The sequence below is a fragment of the Phaseolus vulgaris genome, chromosome 4 (assembly GCF_000499845.2).
Source record: "Phaseolus vulgaris cultivar G19833 chromosome 4, P. vulgaris v2.0, whole genome shotgun sequence".
Classification (NCBI taxonomy): domain Eukaryota; kingdom Viridiplantae; phylum Streptophyta; class Magnoliopsida; order Fabales; family Fabaceae; genus Phaseolus; species Phaseolus vulgaris.
This window is the reverse complement of record NC_023756.2, coordinates 30,131,703-30,150,828: the sequence shown is the minus strand read 5'-3', so window position 1 is coordinate 30,150,828 and position 19,126 is coordinate 30,131,703. Positions and strand designations below refer to the sequence as shown.

Below are 19,126 nucleotides of genomic sequence, written 5' to 3'. Positions count from 1 at the left end.
GGAACCTGGCTTCGATATTTTGTACATTTCTTGATCCTAGAGTCGTCCTCTTTATTTTAATTATTATTAATTTCTTTTATTGTCACTATTATTATTTTATTTGAATTAGGAAAATTTTCTCAAATGTAATAAAAAGCCCTTTACTACGACTCAATTAACTTTTTAGTATACCTTATAGGTATGTTTCCATTATGATAATGTTTTAATATTATTTCTTCATCATATATCATAATTTTTTGTCAAATTAAATTTGGTGTTTGGTGATATTTTTTAAATATACTTAAATTTCATTTATTTAGTTAGTAACTATTTTATTTTATAAAGGTTAAAATGTATTGTGTTATTACAGAAATTTGTGATCCACAAAGTTTGACATTTCAAATTTGAATGGCATGTGAAGATATAATAAAAAAAGAAGGAAAAAAAATAAAAAAAAAGAGAGTATGAAATGACTACATCAAAACTCATAAAAAGAAATTATATACACTTATATTTAGCTAACAGCCCTAATACAAATTTATTCCTAAAGAAAACTACGAGGCATGACTTATTAGTACTATATATTACGAAGTTGGGATCTCCAACAATATAACCATTCAATAATAAGAAATACAGGAGATTATATTGAAATAGGATGTGAGGGTAACTTTAAGGTCTTGAATTTTAAACTTGTTGAATTCAATCCAGAGAAACTATCCTTAAAATACTGTAAAAATAAAAATAATAAAAAATACTCCTAAATCACAAAAGAAATTTGATGAAACATTAAGTTTGGAGCATCAATAAAGATTTTCATCATATAGTCCAATATGTTATAATAATATAGTATATTTACAAGTTTTAGAATTTTAAATACAATTTAGTGTTAATATATTTGGAGAAAATTAATCTCTCCTAATTTACATGGTCTAAATTATAAGAATTCTAAATAATTCAAGAGATGGTCCCTCTTATTAGTTAATCAATATATATTATTTTTATTGTATCGCAATACACCAGATGAACGTGTCAACAATCTCACGAATTTGGCATCGACAACTATAAAATTTTGTTCTTTGCTATAATTTGGTTTCTGCACACCCCTTCCTTTTGTTACATTAAAGGAAGCTCCATTTTCAAAAACGTCCCTTATTGAATGAAAATTCCATCTATCTTCACCTTTATCATTACCCTTTCTCCATGTTACCTACGTAATAAATCATTAGCATAACAATCATAAATATCTTTATAATATGTATATGTATATATACACAAATATTTAAGTGATTGGTTTTCACTTGGAGATCAAATACTTCAAATGATATTTCGAAAATTTATTACCTCCTTATTTCCTATTGACGGTGCTACAAAGAGGTTAGCTTCACTTTTGAGACTAGGTTTCATGCTTCCACCAATGGCATATTGAAGCCATCCTTGATAAAAATTGTTGGCTACATGTGCGTATCCATGGCGAATCCTAGAATATTAATTTTTTTTATTCATAAGAGCATATAACATTGCTTACTACTTTGTGTATTTTTAACTACTTAGTATAAAAACTATTTACCTTGGCATACGTTGATTACAGTTAGGTCCAAAATGGTTGTACACTACTGTAACCTTCATATTTTGGTCTCTCACATATCCATCATCGTGTCCAAGAAGCATAACTTTATCTTGATTTTTAAACCAATTATTAGAGATAGTCACATCAGTGGAACCTCGTGTTACATCAAGCAAACCATCTTGACAATCATACAATGTATTATGGTCAATCCAAATCTTTGAAGCGGTGACCAATCTTATTGCATCCCCGTCTACTTGGCCTAAAGAAATCACTTTTCCTTCAGGTCCCATTACGATCCCAGGAGGTTGAGGTTTGCAATGATGAACTCGAATGCCATGGATAATTATATTGGTGGCCTATAATCAAATAAGTAATGCATACAAGTTAGTAACTTCTAAAACTATTTTTTTTTAATGTTTAATTAGCAGAAAGTAAAGTGATTACCTTAAAGATCATCAAGCATGCACTATCAGCAATGTGGATGTTAACACCTCGACCATCGATGGTGGTAAAACTACTAATAAGAAGGGGTTTCTCTAGTTTAATGTGCATGTCCTTTTGAAATGTGATCCACACTTTACCTTGAATAATAGAAGTTCCGTACCTCAAAGTGTTGGGTTTGGGGTTTATAGGATCATCACTAGAGTCAGTAACTTTATAATGAATAAGGTCATTACCAATGTTGTTTATCATCTTGCCAACATAACCCACAGAACATGTGGCTAACTGAGATCGGTGTCTCCTCCACTCAGGATTTTGTCTCCAACATCGATCAATAACATTCATTTCCAAACCATTTTTCTTTGATTGCTTTGCAAAACTAAGGTTTAAAAGGAAAAAGAAAATAAAACAAGACAAAAATAGGTGTCGAGGTTCAAGAAAGGCCATAACAAAGAATACTTGTTCTTATGGAAATTAAAGAGAAGATAGATAGATGAAAGAGAGAAAGATGGTTTTCTAGTATTTTTTTTATATAAATTATGGTATAAGGAAATTATTATATATAAGAAAAACATGCTATTAGAGTTAGTTTAAGTTGTTTTACAAGCTATTAGAAGGGATGGTTCCTTACCAAAAAAAGCTATATAAATATAAATAAGTGAGTAGGAATGTTTAAATAGTTCTAAATTTTAACCTCTCACCTAAATGTGTTCTAAATTTTAACCTCTCACCTAAATGTATGCATTAACTACAGAAGCTAAATTATAAATTTCAATATATTAATAATATAATTTTCCACGGATGAAATTTAATTTAAAACTTATTAAACAATAATTTAATTTTTTTCTTACGCTCTATTGGTATGAATATCGTCAATATCATAAATGGATATTGTGATGGGACTTAACTACTTATTTAGTGCCAAATTAAATACACTTTTGTTTCACATTTTATGTTGAAACTTATCTTACAATTTTCTTATTCATGACCAACGCACACGTACAACTGTTATTTGAATTTTCTACGTCTTAACTATAGTTTTCTCAATATTATTTGTCCCATCTATCTAAGGATAATAAACAAATAAATCCATACTTAAACGTTTTGTCTAAGCTCATTTCAACTTTGATAAAGAATACTGACATTAATAAGATATAGGTATGAGTAAGGGGAGGTGTATGTATTCATCTGGCCTTTGTGCCCATATTCATCTTTATTTTTGTTCTCGTCAGTTGACCTCGGTTGGATTGAATGGGCAAGCTCCGCTCTGACTTGTCTCATTTGGTGCTTCGATGTTGCTCCACTAGGACAAAAGGGGTTCTACCTGTTGATCACACTCCGACGCTCAAGTCAGTAAGAGCATTCAAACTTATAAAATATGTTTCAGTCTATTTAGAAAAGCATCCCTTTACTCTAGGTCTCAAACCCCTTTTATAGACATTCCTTCAACAACTTTCATCAATGAGAATAAAATCTCAACAAACAGAGCATGGTTTCAACGAAAAGAATATAATTTCAAAGTGAATATAATTTCAACAGTAAAACTTTTTGTTCACAAACACCTTTATTTCTGGGTGTTATGCCACATCATTCACAACAACTATTATTTGTATTTATTAGACATATACATTATAACTAATTCACCTATTCCTTTTGTTACCTTTAATTATTTTTTTCACGTAAACTACCAAACATCAAGGTCGACCTCATAACTGTAGAGCATGGAAGCTTTGATGTTTCAAATCCATGATGAAGCTTGAAGCTATGCTGCTTTTGGTTTGGGTTTAGATTAGAGTGTTTAGAATCTAAGTAAAGATCAGTTTTTGACCCTTGCACAAAGCATACCCAATCTGTTTTAAAAAGAAAAGTGTTTTTCTAAGCAAAGAGAAAAACAACCGGTTGAATTATCAAAATAATTGGTTGTTTGTTACTTGGCGGCTTGTTTAAAGGTTTTAAAATTGTTTTTGACTTGGTTATGTAACTTCCTAACCAATTCAACCGGGTAAAACGACTTTTCAACTGGTTGATTGTAACATTTCATAAAAGCTTTTTGAAAACCTGTTAATCTGTTTTGGATGTGAATCAAAACTTTTTTGGCAATAAAAGTTGCCTAGAACGGCTAGTTTAGTGTGCTATAAATATAGCTTTTCTTTTGAAACAAAAACACAAGTTCTTTTTACACAATTTGAAATCAAACAAAGTGAGATTGAGATTAGTTTTGAAAGAAGTTTTTCAAAACTTTGCAAGATTACTACTTGAGACTCTTTAATTAATAAAATATAGTTGTTGTTACACTCCAGACCATTTTGAATAAGGAAGCACTCATGCTAAAAGAAAAAACAAAAATGGGAAATGGACCGAATTAATAGTGGGTTGGTTGTCTTTATTCATAAAGTAAGCCACCGAAATAGACTAATTCATTAAAGTTGGTAGAAAATACCGTGAAACCCACATGGTGCTGTCGACAATAATCATCAACAGCTACTCTACTTCCTGGGCATCAATCCTTTATTGAAGTAAAGCCATCTTCAACAGAATACTCACTCATTCACCTTTCGTGCTTGTGACTCTATCTCTTATCTCAAGATTGAGAGCACTAAGGAACCTAGAAAATGTTGTCATTTCTCCCTAATAGAGGCTCTCATCATGTAGAGCTCCATCTTTTGCCTATATTCCTCCACACTTATGGTCTCTTGTTGGAGTCTTTGGAGCTTGCCCATCAACTCCCTATTGTAGTAAGAAGGAATATGGTGGCGTCTCAAGGCTCCCGTAAGATCATTCCAATATGCTATGGGAGGGTCCTTGTTGAGACGCTATCTCTTTCTAGGGTTGTCCACCAATACATTGCATTAGATTGAAAGCTTAAAGTTATTAGGGGTACCTTTCTTTCTTCACTCACACTATGGCAGGCAAAAAGTTATTCTACTTTCACTTCCCAATCTAGATAGTCTTTAACATTTTCTTTTCCATAAAAATAAGGTAGGTCCCCCTAGTCTCTATTTGTTGGCTTTCTCTTCTAGTTCTTCTAGGTGTAGGTTGGTAGTAATAATTAATTCTAAGACTTTCTTTCTCGGCATGGAATTCACTAGACCTAGAACTATATGCATATGATTTTTTTAATTTTCTAATATGTTCATCTTTTTCTCTAGCAATTTTCAATTCTTCTTATAGAATTCCAAGATGAGCAACTTTTTCTTTCTTTTCTTCTAAAACTTGATTCTCATGTTGCAATTGTTTTAGTGAGAGTGATTCAAGATCTTTTTACATCTACTGCATCGTGAAGAAGATCAAGATCAACTGGATTCATATCATCAAAGAACATATGCAAAAATCCATGAGGTTAAGTGACTACCACTATCCCTATGTTGTTTTAATCTATAAATTCTTGCTCTATTTTGAAGTGAATCTTGAAGATGAGACCTCTAAGCTGGTTAAATCAACACAATAAATGAATAATGGTTCTCTAAGCAATATGGGATTCACCAAAATAAGTGGAAGATGGGTGAGCAAAGATGGTGATCATTGTGGTTCATCAAGTGCTGCAACTGCTAACTTTGATGAAGAAGGTCAAGCTGCTTACATGGACATTCACAATGAAGATCATCCAGCTACCTTTGATGCTGGAACCAGTGCAGGACATCAAGGAGATGAGATTCCTTCTATGTCTTCCTTTGAAAGATACATGGTGAATAGACTTGATGGCTTTGCTGAGAATCAAAGAAATCTCCATGATCTTTGTGTGACCAATTTCCTGAGCATTGACAACAGATTTCAGACAATGGACAATCTCTTTATGACCATGGATGAAAATATTGAAGTTGTTCAAAACCAGATTTTTGAGCTTTAGTATGGCAAAGATGACTGAAGAGAGAAAAACAACCGGTTGAAGGCTCGAAACAACCGATTGTTTTTGTCTTGTATCTAAAAGTGTTGTTTTCTTTTAAATTCTGTATAATCTGGAACAATTGCCTTTTTTTTATCTCTTCTTATTGTCTATTTGTGAAGACAAATAGGGGGAGATTTTATGCTGTGTTGTCTTTTATTTTCTGCAAACTCTATGTTTTCTTTAAGTGAACTTTAATTCTGCTGATATGCTAGTATTTTTGGTGGTTTTTGGCTGTTGTTTTGGTTAAACAAAACATGTTTTGTTTTACTGTTCTAACCTACTATCAGAGATATGATGCTTTGCTTAAAATTTGTTTTGCAGGAACTGCTTCAGATTCAATCAAGTTAAACACAAGCAACCAGGGATTTGTCTTATCAAATAGGGGGAGATTGTTGAATCAAGAGTGTTCAAGCTTTGAAGAATCCAAATCCTTTGTGTTTGATGGAAGGCTGAAGGTGCTTGACGTTGTAGAGGTGCTTTAGAAAAGGATCTGGGGTAGATTATATTTGTAATCCACTCTTTGTTGAATCTAAAGCTTAAGTGTTTTCAAATCTTTTAAGTTTAAAGTGTTTTTCAAACTAAGTGAAAAACAACCTGTTGTTTTGTCGAAACAACCGATTGTTTTATACTTAGGTGTTTTTGAAAATGTTTGAAAACTATTTTGGATGATTGACTTGCTATCAAACCAAAACAACCGATTGATTCGCTATTTCAACCGATTGTTTGTTTGGAATCCTAACAGAAACAATTTTGTTTGTTAAAAGAGCTTTAATTGATTTCATAACTGAATATGCTCCTGCTTTAAATGCTTTGACCAATATTTGAATACTATAAATAGTTTGTTAATGTTTTATAACAATCAACAAGAAAGAAAAACATATTTGAGTTTTTCAAAGAGCTTTTCAAAGATTTGAGTTTTCACTTTGAGCTTTGGTTATTCAAGAGAGAAGTGGAATAGGATTACTCTGTATTGATTTCAGTTGATTCTGTAACAGTGTAATTCGTTCTAAAGAATTGTGTACATTCTGGTGTTGTAAAGCCAAGAAGGGTTGTGTGCTCTTGGGGTTGTCAAGATCAACATTCTTGGTGGAGTGTGTGTTGAGCAAAAGGAAGTGTGTGTCTTAAGGGGATTAAGGTCACTTCTTTGGTGGTATGTGTATGTAATCTGGATTTGATTACCTAGTGGATTACCTAGTGGATTCCCTAGTGGTTTCTGGGAAACTGGACGTAGCTCTTGGGTTAAGAGGGAACCAATATAAACTGTTTGAGCATTTCTGTCTTAAACTCTTTAATTTCAATTGTTATTATTTTTACTGGTATAAACAACCGATTGTTTTTGTGGTGTTTTTCTGTTTTGAGCTTTGTTCTTGGCAAACTGAATTTCTAAATCTGGTTTCTTGCAAAGAATTTCATTCTATCTTAAAAAGTTTGCGAAAACCCTCTTTAAACCATTCACCCCCCTCTAGTTTAAAGCCATACATTCTAACACTTTGTACCTTGAAGACACACTCACCGAACTAAAAACAAAATTAATCCACTAAGTAATCAATTTTTTGCAAATTACAACTCAAAGAAATACAATAAAAATTAGGTCAACAATTTTATGCACTAAAAATTTCAATGACCGATTATATGCACTCCACAACTTGTATCTCCTTTTGTTTTGTGTTTTGTGTAATTTTTTTGAGGTTGTTGTTGTTCCTTGCTTTGCCTCTTTAGGATATTCAACCTAAGGTACTCAGTTTTACCTCTTTAGTAATGTGGCTTGCACAACAAAATTTCAGCTCCACAACTCACCAATGCAAATTAGGTCACTTCCACCAAGAGAGGCCAAACAATTTAAAAGCAACAGAAGTCAAATTTAAAAATAAGGACTAGTGCAAATGGATTTGGTAATTGACATGACTTGAAGGATTCATCAAGATATTCATAAGCAAAAAAATTAAGGTTCTCAAGAAAAGGTAGCACTCAAACTGAATCCTATAGAATGACACTAGAATAAATGAAGAAAACAAAAATTGCACTATAATTTTTTTTGTGTAAAATTTTCTCAACTTTCTGAATTTAAGTTGGACAGATTAATTCAAATTTGGACTTGAAATTTGAAGCACATAAACTTCAATTTTCAAACTCAATATTGGCACTGGAATTTCACACAAACAGTGCGCCAATTAATTCCAATAATTTTTTCAAATTCACTGTGAATTCAAATTTTCCAGAGTCAAATTTTTTTTATACTCTATTCGTTTTTCATTTGTCATTTTTTTTCTATTTTGAATTTTGATGTACTTCTTTTTTTCAATTTTTCTTAACACATAGATGTACTGAAATCCAGAATTTCACAATTTTCATTGGCACAATTAATTGTAATAAACGTTTTCAGCCAACACATAAACTTTAAAATAGAGGAATCCTAAACTAGAATTAAAAACATAATTGAAAACTTCGAAAACATAATGGAATTAAGTGGAAATTGAACTTGTATGGAACTAACTACAAGTATGAACTCAAATTTGAAAATATTAAAATGTACCAAAACTCAAATTCAGAATTAAACTTCTAATCAAATTAAATCAAAGAACCAAAATTAACAATAAAAGTACTACATAGAATTGATGACAATTTGGATGAACATGACTTTTAAACAATACTTGTATTGATTCAAAAATTAAAATGACTCAACCAAATTTATTTGCATCGATTGAAAACACAATAAGACTCAATTAAAATAAAAAATAAAACAATTTACTCAAAAGAACCTAAAACAAATGCAAACGGAATGTTCAACCAAACAAAATTTTAAAAACAACATTCTGAACATATTATCAATAATTATATTAATAATACCTATATTAATAATTATAAAATAGAAATAACTATATTTATAATAAAAAATTAAAGGAAAAAGTTATTCTTATCAAGATTTATTATATAACTATTGATAATGAAATAAAATAATCTTAATAAAAATAATATTTTGATAAAATATAATTTTAAGAAATCATAATTATAGTGATAACTAATGTTGGTCAAAGTATGTGTTAGGCTCAGCCTAGCCCACGTATAAAGTAGTGTCAGCTTAGTCCACACATAAAGTAAGTCGGTCTAGCCCATGCACACGCATGAAGTACTGACGAATTAGCCCACAGATAAAGTAGCGACGATCTAGCCCACGCATACGAAAGAAGTAGTGTCGGCTTAGCCCACGCACAAAGTAGCGTCAACTTAGCCCACACATGATTTAGCGATGGCCAAACCCTCTATTCTTATTTTTATTTAGAATTGAAAATAACTAATTACAATTATAATAATATTCAAAACAAATATCATTCTTGTTCTTGCCGATTGACCTGCTCGCCAGTTGACTCCAATCACAAGCTCTAGCTTTATCTGTCTCTTGCTGCTCTGGAACGTATCTCCACTGAAACAGAGGGGGTCTTACCTGTTGATTGCACTTCGACGATCAAGTTAATATAAGGCTAATAAGAAACAAGAAGTAACTAGTTTCAGTCTTAGAAATAGCATACCTTTACCTGAGATCTCAAGTCCCTTTTATAGCCCACTCTTGTAACAACTTTCTATCACAAGAATATAATCTCAACTGAAAGCATACTCAACAAAAAGATATTTCGCTCAAAGCACACCCTCACAGTGTCGCAACAGAACGAAATATTCACCTCATAGAGTGCATAAAATCCTAACACTAGCGCAAAAATGATAATCAAATGCGGCTATTTTACATTTACAAATGCGGCTATAGAGCCGCATTTGATAAAATGCATTCGTAAATCAGAGAGATACAAATGCGGCTATAGAGCCGCATTCGTAAATGCGATTTACGAATGCGGTTATTTCAAATAGCCGCATTTGTATATTCTTCTGAATGAGCTAAGGTTTTAGGGGTTTAAGATTTACGAATGCGGCTCTGGTAATAGCCGCATTCGTAAATCACATTTACAAATGCAACTTTGGTAATAGCTGCATTTGTAAATCTTGTTTTTTGATTTACAAATGCGACTTTGGTAAATAACTGCATTTGTAAATAGTGTTTTTTTCTTAAAGTGCAATTTGTATTGTCCCTAAACCATATAAATTAACCTGCATAATGATCAAACCCAGCCAGACAAATACAGAAATATAGAGATAAATTGAGAGAATCAAAATGTACATTTACAAGTAATCAAATTACATAATAAAACCTACACTATTGATTAACTATGCTAGAGTTATAAAAATTTATGAAATATGTGTACCAAGAATCTCTGACATATGAAATTCCTTCCAAATTCATTGGTGTTTCTTCCGTGAATAACTGCATTGCAAAATATAGTTGACATAAATTAGTTTTTAGATATATATATGTTCAAGAATTATAAAAATGATTTAACATATCATGTTATTACCTCTTTCCAACCAGTTTTAACACCTAGTCTTATAATGGTAATCATTCATTGCATAATGTAATAGCCACACTCATAGCTTCCTGGTTGTTTATTACACTATAATTCAATAAAAAGTAATATGTTAGTATATTGATAAACAATGATAATAGAGAAAGAAAAAAATTACAAACCTTTATTCTTATGTAGTTCAAATTATTTAAACTGGATCGACCTTTTAGGATGTTATATCCACGCCATGAACTGGTTAATACAAAAAACCTCGTTAGTAGATGGTTAATTAGTAACATACAAAGTTAAGTTTATACTGTACTTACGTATCAATGATATCCTTAAATTTGTACTTACGTATCAATGATATCCTTAAATTTTATGGGAATCTTCTTGTGTAAGGAAAATAACCACACAATAGTCTTATCAACCATTGATAAGACAAGTAACTGCCAATGATGCCTATATCATCCATGAAAAGAGTTAGTAAATATTTAAAACATGAAATAGTAATAATTGATGACATATAATTAAACTTACTCATTAACATAAGGGCATAAATAAAAAAAATTTCCCTCTTTTTCCAGGGTGTTAGTGATGTATGCTTGAGTCTCAAATGACCTTGGTCCAACGTGATTAGTATATGCAGGATTTAAGAATCCATACACATTTTCCTTCCCCTCAGTGATACAGACTCTATGCAAAAACCTACAAGTTTTTAGTTAAAGCATAATCAATAATAATTTAACATAAAGTAAATTGAATAATAGGTAAAGATACTGATATCATAAAAAATTGAATTATACTTATATTGAGTTCCTGATTCCCAGATATAAATTCTAATAAATCTGTGTTGTACATCATCAGTGGCAGTTCAGTGTTTATTTGAAAAAATGTATCATCCCACGGAACTGGAAAAGGTTCATTACCAATCTGACTAGCAATGAGACCTAATGAAGCTATATGATTGTCAATTGGAACCTCACGCTTCTTCTCCGGACTTGGTGCCCGAAAATGTTTCTACAAGATAAAGAACATTTGTATTAAATTATATGTAATATATAAATATAATTAAAAAATAATATAATGAAATGAAATTATTACATGAGGTTCGGGCATAAATCGAATGAGGTCTCTGGGCCAGGCAACGAGTGTCTGAAATGCATCAGCCACAGTGGTTACCTCATCTGAAGGTAGTGGAACACGAGCATCAGGAAATCGTACTTTTTCAACTGTTACCTTCGCCACATCAAGCGAGAGAGGGACGTTATGTAAGGTGGTGGTGTCTTGATAGACTTTTCCAAGGGCCACCACTCGAGGAAGTTTGTCGCCCACTACCAGTAGCTCACAATCCTTTGTCTGCCCAATGATATCATCCCCTGATGTTGGAGGAGCCGCACAACTCCCCTTTGTGCTATTGGGAGTGGGACTAACAAGGGGTTCAATCGGCTCAACACAAAGTTGTTGTGATAGAAACTCTTGTCGCATTCGGTCATTCTCCTTTTTCATCTCTAGCCGCATCAAATTAGTCTCCTTTCTCATCTCCTCCATTAATTCTTCACGTATCTTAGTCTTCAATTGAGTTTCGTTCTCTTTGGAGGAGGAGGATGACTGTCGTTCTGAAACTCCAAAATATAGTTTAATTCCAACCCCTTGTCCAGCTGTACGAACATGACCACAATGCTCAGGTCGTCCAATTGCTTCAACCAGGATATCGTGACGACCTTCAACAACAAATTTACCGTCGGATTTCAAGGAATCCTGCAAGAGTAGATAAAAATCATATCAATTTTTAATATAATTAATGCTTTAAAATAAATGAAAATAAAAAAAAATAGCTTACAATTTTTTCAATGATAACCCCGGATTGCTCAGAACTTGGTGCACCCAACTTTTTAATTCGGGCCCTCTTCCATTTTACATGGCGAAAAGGTGGTGATGGAGGAGAAGTGACCCCTGTTTCCACATTCTCAGACAATGTCCCCTGTTTAGATTGCTACTTTTCCACCATCAGTGCTTGCTCAAGTTTTCGATACCCCGAACGAAACATAACGTGCGGGGTAACATTCTTCAAAGCAATCTCTTGAGCTTTCTTCCGACGATTCTGTCATAATTGAAATAAACAAAGTGAAGTAAATAAGATAAATTTATTAATGTTATATAAACAAAAAAAGTTAAGTTACTTCACTTACCATGCAATCCTCATTTTGACGGCTTTCTTTAAAAAGACGCCATGTCTCTTCATCAATATGTTTGTACTTTAAACATGGATTTTCGTCTTTAAGGTCGCCAAAAACGTATCTCGAAGTTAGTCTTGACTTAAAGGTACGAAATTTAAGTCCGATATTGGATATAATCTTTGATCGAAGCGGTTCCACATCAGGAATTTCAAAGTTTGTCTGCAAAATAACATCAGCAAATTAAAATTAATCAATGAATATTAAAAAGCATTATATCAAAATGTAAAGCTTACCAGAACATCCTCCCAGATCATGTTCCGGTCGACCTCTGACACCTCATCCCATAAATTAACCAGAATGGAGAGCCTCTCACGAGAAACAACTCCAAGATAGCTCATAAACTTATCTCCTTTAGGACCAAAAGACACTCCAGTGTTGACGTCAATGTCAACACGTGTCTTCTCACCAGCAGCACGTCTCAATGCGAGACGCTTCAATCTAGTAGGTCCTTTGCTACCTCGTCCGGATCGAGGTCTGAGTGGGGTCTGATCGTCATCCATGTCTCTGTTAAAAAAATTAGGTAACAAACATTAGTTAATCTGCATCGAATTAAAATCTTATAAAAACAATACATAAAATTCTAAATCTAAATGCTTATTTACAGGTTGCATGTGGGTTGAAAGTTCATATGTAAATTCCTTCACTGTGGTCTTTACGGGTTGCATGTACATCATCAAGTACATCATCAACTTTATTAATTATCATTGGTGTGAATGAACGGGGGTCACCATTTTCAATATCATCTATGGCCTCCCCTTGTTTTTTCCCGTGTAAAACGACATACCAATGTTCTGACGTAGGATCTTTCACGTAGAAAACTTGAGATGCTAGTTGAACCATAATAAATGGCTCATCTCGATACCCTATCTTTCAAAAGTCCACTAGTGTGAATCTTGAATCATCAATTTTAACCCCACTTTTATTGTCAACTCATTTACACTTGAAAACTGAAACGAAAAACTTAGTGTAGTCAACCTCCCATATCTCTTCTATAAACCCATAGTATGCCATTGATCCAAGTACTGGATTTGTATCTTTCGAAGTCGAAAACTGCATTGACTTGGCTTCAAGAGTAACACCAGAATTTTGAACTGTACTCTTTTCATCCATGGACTTCGTGTAAAATATACTATTATTCACTTTGTACGTTGTACATGAGATGACATCAAACTTCAATCCAACAGCCAACCAGGTCAAGGTCTCTGATGCCGTTGAATCCTTGAACACCTCGTCGTTAAACCAAGGCATGAAAGTTCTATTATGTTTCATTAAAACCCATTTCTCTGCCTGTCTTGGGTTATTTGCCTTCACAATGGCTTTATGAGCTTCTATGTGAGATATAACTTCATCTGTGTTATTCAATATGTACAAATGTGCTTGCAAGACTTCTGATCGAGATTTGCTTACAATATTAACACCACGTAAACATTTACCTGTAGAACGCCTGTGGTGCCATGAATTAGCTGGAACACCTATTGGATTTGCTTTTGTCATATACTCTGAACAAAATTCAATACTTTCTCCAGCTATGTACCTTTCAGTCATTGAAGCCTCTGGACGATAATGATTTTTCACATAACCTTTCAAAATTTTCATATACCGCTCAACAGGATACATCAATCTTAAGTACACTGGTCCACACAATCTAACCTCTCTTACCAGATGCACCACTAGATGAATCAAGACGGAGGAAAAAACATCTCCAATTCACACAAGATAACAACAATTTCATTTTGAAGTTCATCTAGTTTTGATGGATCAATGACTTTACAACAAATGGAAGAGAAGAATGAGCACAAACGGGTTATGGTATGTCTAACATTTTTTGGTAAGATCCTACGGATAGCTACCGGCAACAACTGTTGCATCAAGATGTGACAATCATGAGACTTCAACCCAGTTAACTTAAAATCTTGCATTGACACCAGGCTCTTCACATTTGAGGAATGTCCTTGTGGCCCTTTCACACCCTTTAGACTTTGACAAAAACTAATTTCTTCATCTTTTGACATTGTGTAACAGGCTGAGGGCAAATATGTACGCTTACCCATTTCTATGGGTGCCAACTCGCCGCGTATGTTCATCTCAATCAAATCTAAACGAGCATTTAAACCATCCTTCGTCTTCCCGTTAATGTTAAGAAGTGTACCAATTAAGCTATCACACACATTCTTCTCAACATGCATTACATCTATACAATGTTTGACTTCTAACCTCGACCAGTACGGAAGATCAAAGAAGATTGATTTCTTCTTCCAAATGTTTGTCACATATGACTTTTTTTTTTACTTACCTGTGGTCTATGTTATTTACCTTTTTGTAAACCTCAACATTGGTTAATGGAGTTGGTGGACCACTAGCCTCTTGGGGTCCATTAAAGGCTTTTTTTCAACCTCCGGTAAGGATGATGACTTCTAAGAAACCTCTGATGCCGAAGATATACTGTTTTCCTTCCATATTTCAATTGTTGAGAAGCAATGTCTTCTTCGCATATTGGACATGCTTTATGACCCTTAACACTATAACCTGATAAGTTACCATATGCTGGAAAGTCATTGATGGTGCAAAATAACATGGCATGAAGCTTGAAAGTTTCATTAGCAAATCCGTCAAATACTTCAACACCCTGGTCCCACATTAACTTCAAATCTTCAATTAAAGGACTTAGATATACATCAATATCATTCCCTGGCTGTTTCGGACCGGATATCATCCTAGACAACATCATGTATTTTCGCTTCATGCACAATCCAGGAGGTAAGTTGTAAATAACTAGTAAAACAGGCCATGAACTGTGATTTGTACTCATATTACCAAACGGATTCATTCCGTCTGTAGCTAAACCAAGTCAGATATTTCTTGATTCTTTACCAAACTCTGGAAACTCATCATCAAATTTCTTCCACTAAATAGAATCAGCTGGATGTCGGTACATGCCATCACATTTCCTCTCATCTACATGCCATCTAAGATTCTTAGCATCGTTTGGGTTTGCAAACAAACGCTTCATCCTTGGAATGATGGGAAGATACCACATAACCTTCATTGGGGGTCCATGCTTTTCTATATCTTCAATAGTATCATCATCTTTTTGTTTCAACTTATAACGTGATAACCGACACCTCGGACACCTCGGACACCTCGGACAACTTTTCAACAATTCAAAATATTTTCGGTATAATATACAATCATTAGGACATGCATGTATCTTTTTATACTCCATACCCATTGGACAAAGAATCTTTTTGGCCTCATAATTACGATTAGGTAGAGTATTTCCCTCTGGAAGCATATCCTTCAACAACTAAAGCAATTCCGTGAAGCTTTTATCAGTCCATCCATTTATTGCCTTCAAATTCATCAATCTTAACACCGCTGACAACCGTGTGATGTTAGTTGATCCAGGATACAATGGAGTCTCTGCATCGCTTGACATACTTTCATATCCATGCGCTTTTGTAAAAGACTCAGCTCCTACATCACGAATCATGTCTTCCAATCGATCATCATCTACATCATCGTGTACTACTTCATCCATGGTGGACCCCACGCATTCTTCAGTTATAGAAACACATGGTAAATTTAATAATTCACCATGCCATGTCCAAGTTGTATAAGATCAAAGAAACCCATCACATAACAGGTGCTCCCTCATTATATTAACATCCAGTATCCTTCCATTCAAACAATTAACGCATGGACACCTAATCTTTGCTCCATCATGACCACTATTAATCGCGTTACGTTGTGCAAATTGTATAAATTCTTCTACTCCTCTTTCGTTCTCCTCAATTATACGAACATAATTCATCCAATTTCTATCCATTATATATTATAGAATAATTAGAATTTTTATATCTCACGCGTTTACCGAGGGTCGAACACCCTCGGACTCAATACCATAACGTATTATTGCTAAATATAACATATAAAGTAACAACTAACTACTAAATAATATAAATTTTAATATAAATTACATAATACATAAAAAAACATACAAATTCAAATTATAAATTATAATAATATAAATTTTGAAAAATACAAATTATAATACATAAAAAACATACAAATTCAAAATATAATAAATACTAAATAATATAAAATTTAAAATACACAATAAATTATAATACATAAAACAAAACAAAATGCAAAAAAAAAATTTAAAAATTTAAAAACCAACCTTGTGCGTGAACCAAGTTGGTGGTGAAGAGTGGTAAGGGAGCAAGAGGAACAGCGGCAGCGGCGGCGACAACGGCAGCGGAAGCAGTGGCGGAGCAGCAACGGAGAGCCGCCAATGAAACAGTGCCTTCGACCAACAATGGAAGGAAACGAAAGGCATTAAAAACGAAAGCCAATGTGAAGATTGAAAGGAAGAAAGCGAACCTCTGGAATCAATATACGTACCTTCGACCAATGCAATGAAGTGCGCAAACGAGAGGCAAACGAAGAGGATGAACAGAGCAAACGAAAGAACTGAAAGAAACTATGCGGCTAAACGTAAAAAGCATTTAAGATGATGTGATTCCAATAGCATAGAAGAGAATGATTCTTGACATTCTTGGGAATCAACTTGAGTTGGACAAATGTTAGGCACTTTTTCTTAGAATTGGATCAATGTTCTAAGTCAAGAACTCACCAAAACTAGCACCAAATCCAAACTCACATGGAAGTTCCTCATATTCTCAAATTTAACCAACAAAAAGAGGTAATACTTAAAAACACCGAATAGAATTGAACAAGAACACATATGAACCGAACAAAATGTAATTGAAAGGCAAAGAACTGAAAGTACTTGCTGGAAAATAAGAACAACCGAACCAAACACAAAGAAGAACAATAACAGCTGCTGGAAAAACTAAAGAACCGAACCAAAAACTCAAGAAAACAAGACAACATGAACAATTAAAAGAGAAGAAATGAAGGAGAAGAGAATTGCTCATGAAGATGGATGAATGATGAATGGTCACGCCACTAGAAGTGTGGTTGCTCCTAGATGAGTGTGCTGCCGCCACTTGAGGACACCATGGATCCTTCTAGATAAGACTAGAGAAGAAGGCTCAAAAGCTCTCCAATGCTCACTCCAAATTTGAGTATAGTTTCTTTAGATAAATTCCATTCTGAAAAATACAAAGGAAGCACCTATATTTATAGCCTAGAGGTGCTGAAAAATAGGTGGGAAATTTCAAATAAACTCATTTCAAATTCCCACCAAAAACAAGTCACATGGGAGGTGTGACCTTTTTCTACTATGACACCTCCCAAAAACTACACCTACACCACTCTCCTAAGTCACATGGGTAATGTGACTTTATTTTACATTTTCACACTCCTTTATTTAATAACCACTCCTCCTAAAACTATACAAGAGTATTTCAAAGCTTGGCCTTGCCCCTCATGGGATGGACTTGGGCTCTTTGGGCTTTGGCCTTCTTGGGTTTGGGCTTGGGCCTCATCTTTATTTTATGTCTTCTTTTAATTTTGAGAAGACTAGAGGAAGAACTTCAAATATGAGGGTGGATGTCCTTTTCCTCCATTAATAAAAGCCTCCTTTATCTTCGACCAATTCAATGAAGTGCGCAAACGAGAGGCAAACGAAGAGGATGAACAGAGCAAACGAAAGAACTGAAAGAAACTATGCGGCTAAATGTAAAAAGCATTTAAGGTAAAAAGCATTTACAAATGCGGCTAAACGTAAAAACCACATTTGGAAATTAAGCTTTTTGATTTACAAATGTGGTTATTCAAACAACCGCATTTGTAAATCAAATTAATTTAAAAAATGCCACCGTGTTTTTTACGAATGCGTTTAAGCGCAGAGCCGCATTAAATAAAGAGCGCTCTTTTCTTCTTTTTGTACTAGTGTAACAGAATAACTACCAGGGTACCAACTCATGTACCAGCATCAAAGGTTCAATTTGTTTACGTAGCCACCCTCAGCGTGGTGCTACGCTATCTTTTGAACACATGCAACCTAACCTCTGCATGCCCTATCACACATGGGCTTAGGTTTTAAAAGGAAACGTTCACTTAAGCTAGACCCCTTGCGTACTAAGTACACCCCAAGGTCCAAAAGTATCCCTCATTAGTCGCCTAGGCCTTATGCGCAATGGGTTACACGAAAAGGAACCAACACACACATCTAGGGCCCAATCCCATAGCCCAAGAGCCGACCTGACCTGCCTACGGCAAATGCTGAGGTTCGACCTCCGAGCGCTAAGCTTTGAGCGCTCTGGTCCATTACACAATCCCCCTAGGATCGAGCTGAGCTTGCTTCAACAAAGAGGCTATTTGCTCGCCCTTGGTTGCTTACATGTCTTGTGGGTAGTGGCGCGTGTGGCGCGACGCACGAAGCGTTTCTGAGTGGCCATCTCACCACCCTTCATCATGAATGCACACGTGGCCCGTATCAACGACTGAAAGGCAACATCGCTTACTCTTCCCAACAATGTGCCTTTTAACGTTCGAAAAACTTCGTTGTTTCTCAATGTTACATCTCTCCTTTACAAAGCTTTTGCGCCTTCACTCAAACTCTCTGCACTTCTTTCATTAACCTGGGCAACCTCCTCGCCTTGACTCACTCTTTGAATCAAGGTACCTTCCCTGACTTATGACTTATGTACTG

General features: G+C 34.3%; 1 protein-coding gene across 1 annotated transcript; it reads right to left on the bottom strand.

The window, feature by feature from the left end:
• Window positions 1–961: 961 nt before the first annotated feature.
• Window positions 962–2,332, bottom strand: LOC137838633 (probable pectate lyase 16). Its single transcript, XM_068647872.1, has 4 exons — window positions 1,991–2,332; window positions 1,547–1,902; window positions 1,321–1,456; window positions 962–1,186 (listed from the first exon to the last, which is right to left on the bottom strand). Exons 1-4 carry the CDS (start codon window positions 2,330–2,332, stop codon window positions 962–964), a joined length of 1,059 nt encoding a protein of 352 aa, XP_068503973.1.
• Between the last annotated feature and the right edge of the window lie 16,794 nt (window positions 2,333–19,126).